This window comes from Rhinatrema bivittatum, chromosome 12, assembly GCF_901001135.1.
Source record: "Rhinatrema bivittatum chromosome 12, aRhiBiv1.1, whole genome shotgun sequence".
In the NCBI taxonomy this organism is placed as follows: Eukaryota; Metazoa; Chordata; class Amphibia; order Gymnophiona; family Rhinatrematidae; genus Rhinatrema; species Rhinatrema bivittatum.
This window is the reverse complement of record NC_042626.1, coordinates 20068210-20079172: the sequence shown is the minus strand read 5'-3', so window position 1 is coordinate 20079172 and position 10963 is coordinate 20068210. Positions and strand designations below refer to the sequence as shown.

General features: G+C 49.3%; 1 protein-coding gene across 1 annotated transcript in view; it reads right to left on the bottom strand.

The window, feature by feature from the left end:
* Positions 1-1052: 1052 nt before the first annotated feature.
* LOC115073746 (E3 ubiquitin-protein ligase CBL-like) overlaps positions 1053-10963 on the bottom strand; it is a 53324-nt gene continuing 43413 nt past the window's right edge. The window contains 3 exon segments of the mRNA XM_029572448.1: positions 1053-3576; positions 3728-3919; positions 6755-6855. Of these exon segments, the coding sequence (XP_029428308.1) occupies positions 3305-3576; positions 3728-3919; positions 6755-6855 (565 nt within the window). The 3' untranslated portion in view covers positions 1053-3304.

Genomic DNA, 10963 nt, shown 5'->3' with positions numbered 1-10963 from the left:
GAATTTGAACTCTCAACTTTGATTACTTGGTACATCCCTCTGGCAATGAGCTCTCTCTCAGATGCATTTTAGATCAGGTTTACAGTCAATGCTGGGGGGACAGTCTCCAAGGGCCACAGGGGTTCTCACAAGCCTGAATTGGTGGAATTTTAGCCACAGGAATTAAGTACAAGGGCTCCCCTTTCATCATCAGAACTAAGTCACTTGTGCCCAGCTCTGTGAGAGCTTACACCGCCACCGGCCTGCACACACACGCACACACACACACACACACGCGAGCCCTCACAGGAGATGCATCATCACGTGTCGGTACACACACGCATTCGTACGCGCTCACATCGCCACGCACCACCTCATACCAGTGCACATATAGGTATGCTACAATAAAGCAAATTTATTTAAAAATAAAAAAAATTTTGAACAGGTAAATGAAATCAAAAAACAAAAAGGCTCTTCAGTGGGCAGCATATGATGAAAAAAAATAAATAACATTAGTTCACTCTACACGTTAATAAGGAAATCTGCAGGACAAACAACCAAATAAACCTTAAAGCTCAGCTATTCTTTGTAAGAATATTTACCTTCTGTTTTTCTTAATCTTTACAAGTCTGAGAGGATTAAATACTGCTATCAGAAACTTCTTATAGTCATGTCACTATCATATTTTTAAAACAGTCCATGAAAATCCTGAGCAGGGGTTACCATCAACCCCTTCTCCAGAAACAGCCAAACATCTCATGGTTAAAAAAAACAAACCAAAACTGAACCCCAAACACACACATTCCCAGCCCTTTGACCCACCTGTTTACATTTCAGCAGTCACAAACCTAATCGAGAACCGAGAGCTGACAGAAGAGCAAAAGAAACCTTCACAGCCTGGAAAGGGAGCAGCACAACTCTGCCCCCACCGCAGTAACCCCCGGCCCCACGCCCCTCCACCCACCATCATCATAGTAACTCCCAGCCGAGCAAAAAGCTGGGCGCTCTCTCCTTCCCCCACTGTAACCCCCAGCCCAGAAGGGCACCCCACCTGCTCCCACCCACCCACAGTAACTCCAGCACTGCTCTCCTTATCCATACACCATGAGCACTAACGTGATACGGCCCCTCCCTCCCCAGCCCCTTCTGTTCCAGACAGCGCCCCCACCCACAATAATTCCAGCACTGCTCTCCTTACCATACACCATGAGCACTAACGTGATACGGCCCCTCCCTCCCCAGCCCCTTCTGTTCCAGACAGCGCCCCCACCCACAATAATTCCAGCACTGCTCTCCTTACCATACACCATGAGCACTAACGTGATACGGCCCCTCCCTCCCCAGCCCCTTCTGTTCCAGACAGCGCCCCCACCCACAATAATTCAGCACTGCTCTCCTTACCATACACCATGAGCACTAACGTGATACTGCCCCTCCCTCCCCAACCCCTTCTGTTCCAGACAGCGCCCCCACCCACAATAATTCCAGCACTGCTCTCCTTATCCATACACCATGAGCACTAACATGATACGGCCCCTCCCTCCCCAGCCCCTTCTGTTCCAGACAGCGCCATTGACTGAGCCAGCAGAGCAAGATGCGCGCCAAACAGCACTTCCTGACTGAAAAACGCCGTAACACGTCCACCCTAAACCAAGGACCTGCATCTCGGGTCCTGGCAGTACCAGAGAACCCAACCCAGTAGAGCCTAACGAGGAAAGGACCTGGAATCTTGGACGACGAGGTGTCAAGGACCCCCCCCCTCCCCCCACACCTTACTGGCATCCAACGCCATCAAACGTATATCAAACGTCACAACAAATGCAGACCACGATCTGCACGGCAGACTGCGCCATCCAGAGTCAAAGGGGAAACTTTCGTGAAATAAAAAAAGTCTACTTAATACAAAACATCCAGAAATCTTCTGCTTCCTGGGTCAGCTGGCACAGGAGATACTGTGGAGGCAGTGTTCATGGCTCGGTGATGGGGGCGGGGGGGGCTAGGATTAAAAAAAAAAAAAAAAAAAAGTGTCATTGCGCAATGCCAACTCCTAATGATTGGTTTTAGGGTCCATGATTTTGGGGTTTGGAAGGATCCCTGATGCATGGCCCCCGGCCAAGGACCGTGACTGCACAGACTTGGCTAAACTGGGAGAAGAATAAACACGGGGGAAATATTCCCAGGTAAATGGCAGCCCAAGCAAGGCCGGTTCCAATTGAGCTGGAAGGCCAAAGTAGTCAGGAGGGAAACTACCAGGCCCAAAAAAACCCCAAAAACATTCCTCGCTGTGTGTGTGTGTTATGTGGCTCTAGTAAGAGGCCAATCCAGCAAGCTGAACTGGACCAAGAACGGGTGCGCAGAATGTGGAAGAGAGGACTCGGGCCCTAACATTTAATGACAGAGAATGAGATGAGGCTAAGAAAGGCGAGCTTCCCAGTCAACCAGGGCGGGACAATTCCCAGGTGCCGGAGCACCTTGAGATCACCTCATTTGCCACTCCTATCTCCAGCTAGCAGGAGGCTTTCCTGCCACCTGCTCTTCAAAGCTTTGCAGTTTAAACAACAACATGAGGCCAATACATCAGCAGCATCCATGGGCCGGGAGTGGGTTAGAAGAGTAATACTTGAGGGGGATTTAGAGGAAGACAGCAGGTGCACCAGGGGAAGAGGATGCATCATAGGAGGCATGGAGAGGAGGGCGTTAGCAAAGAAATACAGCCTGGCACCGACATTTTGCAAATGGCTCTTATATCTGGGCATCAGGCCGGCCAATGATGTCTAGAAGACTGAAGAGACAGAAGTGCTGCCCAAAACACAACCCATAAAAATGAGTTACCCTGCAGGATTTCTTCCCCAACCCACTACATCAAGACCTTCTCCTAAATTCACAGCAACCCAACCTCCACTTCTCTCTCCCTCACTCAGCTCTGGATACCAGTGACCCCCCTGGTAAACCTTAAGAGTTGTCACAACATGGACAGCAAGAAGGGACCCAGCATAACACTCCCAGGAGCAATCTCTACAGCCCCGGCCCTCTTCAATCCTAAGAGAAAGCTCTGCACCCCCCACCCCCCTCTCTGGCGACAGCAATCACTGCTCTCCACTCCATCCCTAGGAGAAAGTGCCACGGCCTCCCAGAAGAACGCTGCAGCCCTACCCCTTTTCACTCCCAGGAGGAGCTGCTGCAGCATCCACAACCATCTGCTACTCTCGATTCCAGATGCACATGAGCGCGACCTGTGGAAGGGGCAAGGGTGGTCTTCCGCACACTCCTAGATCCCTAACTCACAGCACTGGTCCGCAGAGACCAGGAGCGTATTGCACTGGCGCTATGTGGTCACGTGGGCAGGGGAGGAAATGGCCACAAACTCCCGCAGAATGTTCTTGGCCATCTCAATGTTGTTCTGTGCGATCAGCAGGGCTTTCTGAATGTCCTGGTAGGAGTAGCCTTGGTTCAAGAGGCTCTCGATCTCGCTGGACAGCAGCTGCTGCGGGCACAGGGCAGGAGATTGTTGAGCGCTCCCTGCCTTGCGCTCAGAGTTGATCCTCCGGGGTAAAGGCTTTGGAGGCCGTTCTGGAACTTGGGATGCATCTAGAACACCTGCAGGGAAACAGAAGCATTACTTACTGCTTTGCTATTGTGTATCCCCCGGGTGAAAGGGAAGGCAGAGAGGGAAAGGATGCATCCATAAGAGAACTCTGGAGACAATGCAAACCATCTTCACACCCTGAACTGTGGCCAGATCACTTGCCTGCGCCTGAGGCCAAAGGATCACTGTCCAGAGATGCTTGACTGAAGGCAGAGGCGGCATTGGAGATATCGGAGAGAGTGCGGCGTGCAGGGGCAACAGGCAGGGCCGGTCGGGGGACATCATACCCACTATCCTCGTTCTCAGACTCCTCCGGTCCATTCCTGACATCCTCTACAACTGCACACTCATCACCTGGAAAGACAGATGGACACCATTACAAGTGCCCCTATCCTCCCGGCTATCGTGCAGCCAAGACATAGGACAAATCTGCATAATTAGCTGCCACAGAGTCAACATTTTCACAAAAGTGGACTATAAATCAAAACAAATAAGTAAAATAAAACAATCTTAATTCAATCTTTTGAAGAAAGCTGCGGAGTGCCTGTCCACCTTCAGTCTCTGCTCCAGCCCCTCACAAACAGCCTGCATGGAACTTTCTCCTTCCATTTTTCTCCCCACCCCTCTCTTCCTCCGATTCAGAAATAAACAAGAGCGTAGGGGAGGAGGTAAAGTAGGACAGAGAAAGCCGTCAGCATGTTTGTTCCCTCAAAGATCTCTTAGATCCTCATCAAAGCAAGGATGATGTTGCTATAACTCCTGGATGGAGTCATGTCCCTATAGAAGAATTTCATTTTTATACCCGCATATGTGGGCAATCATAAACCGTGTACAAAGACATGGATGTGTTTTTGGAAGTCAGCAACTGCTGGTGTACACTTTTTATTTGATTATAGTATAAATATTGTTTAAAAAACAATGAATGTTTTTCAATTAAAAAAAAAAAAACCAAAAAAATGACTTTTGCATAGTCAGATGTGTGGCAAGTTTGCTTACCATAAACGGTGTCTTCCAAAGAGAGCAGTATAAAGGGAGAAATTTCCTTGCCTATTAATTTCCTTTCCCTTATTCCTGCTACACCAATCCAGCCATGACCAGCGAGCTATTTCCTCCTACCAGCAGATGGAGGCAGGCAACCCTTGTTTTCCTGTGTGAAATCACAGCTGCTAGCAGCAAGACTCCAGTATTCTTCTGACAAAGCTTCGGATCAGAACCCCAGCAACTGAAAGCCAATTAAACGTCAACATGAAAACCAAGAAGCTTCTCTGCAACCTGGAACAGATGGAAAGAAGCAGCAAGGAAAGAAAAACCAACACCAAAGACAAGACAAGACCAGGAAAATCTCTCAATCCCAAGACAAAATGCAAGCCTTCTGAAATAGTACAGGCTCGCTTCCCAGATTAGTCCTGCCACACCAGTCCAGGACCTATGGAAAGGAAATTAACAGGTAAGGACATTTCTCCTTCCATCGTGTCCTGCCACACCAGTCCAGCCATGACAAGTGGGAAGTACCAAAGCATCATCTATTTGGACAGGAGGAAGCAAGGGCTGCTCAGAGAACCCTCCAACTCGTAAGACCCATCTTCCTGTGCCAGTACATCCAGCCTATAATGCTTCACAAAGATGTGCAGCGAAGACCAAGTGGCCGCCCTGCAAACGTCAGCCAGTGCAAGTGCATGCACCTCCGCCCAAGACACAGACTGAGCCCAGATGGAATGAGTGCGCACAAACTCTGGAGACTTCTTGCCCTTCAGCACATAAGCAGTCTCTACTCTCCCCTTTATCCAGCGGGCCAGCCTCCCCCCCCGCCAGAATGACTCTATTGCTTTCCAGCTCCATCCGCTGTAGCAAGTCTGCCTGCGAGTGTCCACGGAAGAAAGGCGTACACAAGTTACCCCTCCGGCCAGGGCATCTATCCCCTGCTCTCTCCAGTGGCTGAAGAAATGGCCGATCTTTGTATTTCGCCGGGTTGCCATCAAGTCCATCCAAGGTTGACCCACCTGCAACAAATTCTGCAAAAAAACTGCTGAGCTCAGCTCCTATTCCCAGGTTCTAGTAAAGTGCAGTTGAGGAAGTTGGCCTGGACATTACCTTGGCACAGCAGTTTGCCTTATTGTGGTCCAGGCCAAGGCAACGATAGCAAAGCTCATGCCTATCCTCGAGGGACATTACCTTGGCACAGATGCTGTTCTTCCACTCATGGTGGGGTTGGTATGTTTCTTTTTGCCAGACTCACTGAGGCGGCAAAGTTTTTTTCTCTTTTTGTTTTTTCTTAGCACTGAAAAAAGTGCTGCTGTGAATTTTGCAGAGGCAATGAGGCAATTATCAAAAACTAATTCTGAAGAAAAATATTGAGAAGTATCAAAAGGAAAAGAAATTTGAAGATTTAGAGAAAAAATATCTGGAGATACTGAGTATGCGTCCGTGCTTGAGCACAGACAAAAAAACAAAAATGACTGAGGCAGCTCACGAGGCAATGCCCACACGGAACTCCCGCACATGCTCAGTAGAGCTCTACTACCTTGGAGAGTCGAATCCATTTGGTGCTGCCAGATGACATAAACCACATGTGATGACTAATTCAGCCAGCTTAACAATGTAAAAAAAATCTTTATGCAAAATTATGCAAACTGCCACAGAATTTTGAAAAATCTGCCACAGATTTTGCTCACTTTCCACAGAATTTTAAAATCTGTGGCAGGAAACCAGGGGAGCTCTGGTTATAATTCAGCCTCCCTTCTTACTACAACAATCTGCATTGACAAAGCAACTCTCACCCAACCACAATTCCTCTAAACTTTATAAGAAAAGCACTCCAGAAAAAGGCAGCCACTTCTGGAATGAATCGAGCCAATTTCCACAGACGTTTGCTACCTAACAACTTTCAGTAGGCAGAGAAAGGGCAAGATTACCATTTTCTACTAGTTTTAGTAACCTGATAGAGGAAAGTAGGATTGTGCCATCACAAAATGAGAAGGGACTTCAGCATGCATCAGCCTGAACATGACAACTCCTAGTTAGTTACAGCCTCTCCCTGTAATGTGTACTGAGACGCACATGTGTGCTATCTCCTCTCCTAGCATACAGACGCTTTCCTTTGTTAATATGGCCAGAGCTGGAGCAGAGAATGCCACATGAAACAGGACCTGCCACTAGAGCAGACAGAGCTTCTCACCTATGCCTACATACCTGAGACTTCTGGGAGTTCCAGCACTGTGGACGCAGCCTGCGACTGGATGTTGCACATGGTTTCATACATGAGCCCCTCGGTTGGCTCACCATCCGGTGTGCTGGAAAGAAGAACCCACGGGTCAGCTCCTGAGAGCCCTGCCCACTCATCAGCCATCTTTCCCCTACCCTTAAAATACCTTCTTATGTTCTTATATTTAGATTCAGCTTTCTGCAAGTGGCTGCAGTGAAGAGGTCAGCTAGGGGTTGAGGGGCAGCAGGACAAAGATTCTTCAATGAGGACTTAATGGAGAAATTACTTACCTGATAATTTTGTTTTCCTTAGTGTAGACAGATGGACTCAAGACCAACAGGTTTATGCTCCCCTGCTAGCAGATGGAGTTGGAGCAAGGTTTCAAAGCTGACGTCACCCTCCGCAGTGACCTCAGCCCCTTCAGTATTATCTTCAAAAGCCACTGTGGACATACTATTAAAAAAACATTAAAAAATGGATAACCGTAACTGTACTCAAACACACACTGAACCCCAATAAGATTATAGATGCCCTGATCTAGGGACCTGATGACGGCTTACTCGTAATCTCTTGGAATCGATACCCACTCCACGGGCGAATCCTTGGCACCCTTCTTGGACAGCCGTGGGTGGGATGCTGAGTCCATCTGTCTACACTAAGGAAAAGGAAATTATCATGTAAGTAATTTCTCCATTTCCTAGCGTGTAGCCAGATGGACTCAGGACCAATGAGATGTACAAAAGCTACTCCTGATCGGGGCAGGAGGCTGCCCGTGGTCCGGTTAACACTGCCCTTGCAAAGGCTGCGTTCTCCCGGGCCTGAACGACCAGGGGATAGAAACTGGAGAAGGTGAGCAAGGAGGACCCTGTCACTGCTCGGCAGATGTCGACAGGAGACAGCAGTCTAAGCTTCCGCCCATGAGACCGCCTGAGCCCTAGTGGAATCAGCTTTAACCTGAAGGGTTAATGGCTTTCCTGCCTCCACATAGGCTCCTGTGACCACCTCCGTAATCAAGCAAGTAAGACAGCCCGCGATACTGGTTCACCCCGCTTCCTCCCACCGTCAAGGACAAACAGGTGGTCCATCTTTCGGACTGGTTCTGAAACTTCCAGATACTGCACCAAAAATCTGACATTCAAATGGCAGAGGCGGCGGTATTCTTCTGAGACCTTATGCTTATCTAGGAATGGCAACAAAATGGACCGATTCAAATGAAACTCCAAGACTACCTTGGGCAAGAAGGATGGAACAGCACAAAGCTGTAACGCTCCTGGAGTCATCCGGAGGAACGGTTTCCGACACGACAAGGCCTGTAGTTCAGAGATGCAACATGCTGAACATATAGCCACCAGGAACACCGTTTTCAGGGTTAATAAATGCAAGGAAAGACTGCGCAGTGGCCAAAAGGAGGGCCCTGCCAAAAACTCCAGTACTAAATTAAGATTCCACAAGGGAACCGGCCACCATAGGGGCGGCTGCAGGTGCTTCACCCCTTTCAGAAAACGGGCCATGTCCGAATTAGCCGACAGGCAGGTTCCCTTCACCTCGCCCCTGAAACAGGAGAGCGCCGCTACCTGGACCATCAAGGAGATAAGGGTCAAACCTTTATTCAAGCCGTCCTGCAAAAATTCCAGAATTAGTGGGATTTTGAGCATTCAAGAGGAAATACCTCATTCCTCGCACCAGGCCTCAAATACTCTCCAGACCTGCACATACGCTAGGGATGTAGAGAACTTCCACATGGGGAGTAATTACTGCCATCGAATATCCTTTCAGCAGGCAGGCCCGCTTAAGGGCCAGACCATAAGACGGAATCAAGTCGGATCCTTGTGAAGGCCCGGTTCCTGCTGTAGCAGGTCCCTGTGCAGTGGGAGGCATAGGGGGGTCTCCATCAGGAGTCCACATGTCTGCATACCAGGGATACCTGGGCCAATCTGGAGCTACTAGTAGAACTAATCCCCTATGGCGCTCGATTCTGTGAATGACCCTGCGCAGGAGAGGCCACGGAGAGAAGGCATATAGCAGCTTCTCTTCCGGCCAGGTCTGAACAAAAGCATCGATCCCCAGGGTCAACTGATCTCTTCTGCGACTGAAGAATCGGGGGACCATAGCATTGCGAGATACAGCCAGCAGGTCGATGGATGGGAGACCCTAGCGATCTACCACCAGCTGAAAGGCTTTGGCCAACTTTCCTGGATCCAGACTCTCCCTGCTTAGAAAGTCTGCTCTGACGTTGTCTTTTCAGGCGATGTGGGAGGCTGAGATCATCTGTAGATGTATTTCCACCCATTTCATAAGGAGATCTATCCTGAGACACTTGCTGGCTTTTGGTTCCACCCTGGTGGATGATGTAGGCTACTGTTTTTGCATTGTCTGACATTACCTGGAATTCTTGACCCTGGAGTATGTGGCTGAAATGTAGACACACCAATCTGACTGTCCAGGCTTCCAGGTGGTTTGTGTTCCAGAGCGCCTCTTCCTTGATCCAATGCCCCTGGGCTATCAGTTCCTGACAGTGAGCTCCCCAGCCCTGGAGGCCCACGTCTGTCATGAGGACCAGCCCGTTCGGAAGATATAGGGGTACATCCCTGCCCAGATGAGTTTCCTGCAGCCACCACTGGAGCAGAGAGCATACTTCCATCGGTAAGCGGAGGTGAATCAAATAGTCTTGAGACAGTGGGTTCCAACTTGACAGCAGGGAGCGTTGAAGTGTTCACATGTGTGCCCTCGCCAAAGACACTACTTCCAGGGTTGTCGCCATCAAACAGAGGAGTTGAAGATAGCTCCACACCGTCTGGCATATCGTGTTCATTAACAGACGCATTTGGGACAAACTTCCTTATCTGCGTGGTCGGGAGGAAGACGTTGCCCTGTTTGGTGTCGAACTGGACTCCTAGATATTCCAAGGACAGGGAGGGTTTGAGACTGTTTTTGTCCAGATTTACAACCCATGTTCCTGAAGCAAGGAGTTCGTGCTATTGGTCACCCGGAAATTCTTCCACAGACTTTGCCCGGATAAACTAGTCGTCCAAGTACGGGTGCACCAGGATTCCCTCTTTTCTCAATGCTGCCGCTATGACCACCATAATCTTGGAAAATGCTCTGGGGCCGGTGGCGAAACCAAAGGGCAGTGCCAGGAACTGGTAATGGTGACCCAGTACCGCAAAGAGTAGGAAACTTATGTTCTGGCTGGATTGGAATATTTAGGTAGGCCTCGGATAGGTCCAAGTAGGTTAAGAACTCTCCCGATTATACGGCCATTATCACGGAGTGTAGGGTTTCCATGCAGAAATGAAATTTGTAGATGTCGATTGATGGTCTTGAGGTCCAGGATGGGGTGAAAGGTATCTTCTTGGGTACGATGAAATAGATGGAATAACGCCCCATATTTTCCTGGGAAACAGGTTCTGGGATTATAGCCCTCATCCTGAGGAGCCTTAACAGGGTAGACTACACTGCCTACTTTTGCGCTGAGAGTGGCAAGGAGATGATATGAATATGTCCGGAGGAGTGCTGCGAAATTCCAGCACATATCCTCGTATGACCTCTAGTACCCATTTGTCCAAAGTGACCTTGACCCACCGTTGGTAGAAGCAGGACAGTTGACCCCCTATCTCCTTGTTCCGAGGGTGGGTAAGCAAAACTTCATATGGGGGGGGGGGGGGGGTGTCGTCGAGACGAGTCTGACCCTCTTTTGGGTTGCTATCTCTGAAAGGACTGAGACCTCTGAAATGTCGAGTTTCTGTAGGGGTGAAAGCGTTGGGAGCCCCTGGGCAAGCTGCACTGTAACTGCTTTCTCTTATTTTCTGGTAGCCAAGGTACCGGCGATTCGCCCCATTTACTGGCCAGCTTTTCCAATTCACTTCCAAAGAGGAGTGATCCTTTAAAGGGCATGTTTGTGAGATTTGCCTTGGAGGTTGCTTCTGTTGACCAATTCTGCAGCTATAGCCGTCTTCTGGCTGCCACTGCTAAGGCCACTCCTCTGGCCAAGGTACAGACTAGGTCTGAGCCCACGTCAGCTAAAAAGGTGGCAGCGGGTTCCATAACTGCTCTGGAATTCTCCGCCGAGTAATCCACCTCCCGAGAAAGGAGCAAGCGCGAATGAGCTACCAGGGCACAACAAGAAGCAATCTGTAAGGTCATTGCTATTGCGTCAAAGGCCTATTTAAGGATGGACTCCATCCACCTATTGTTTG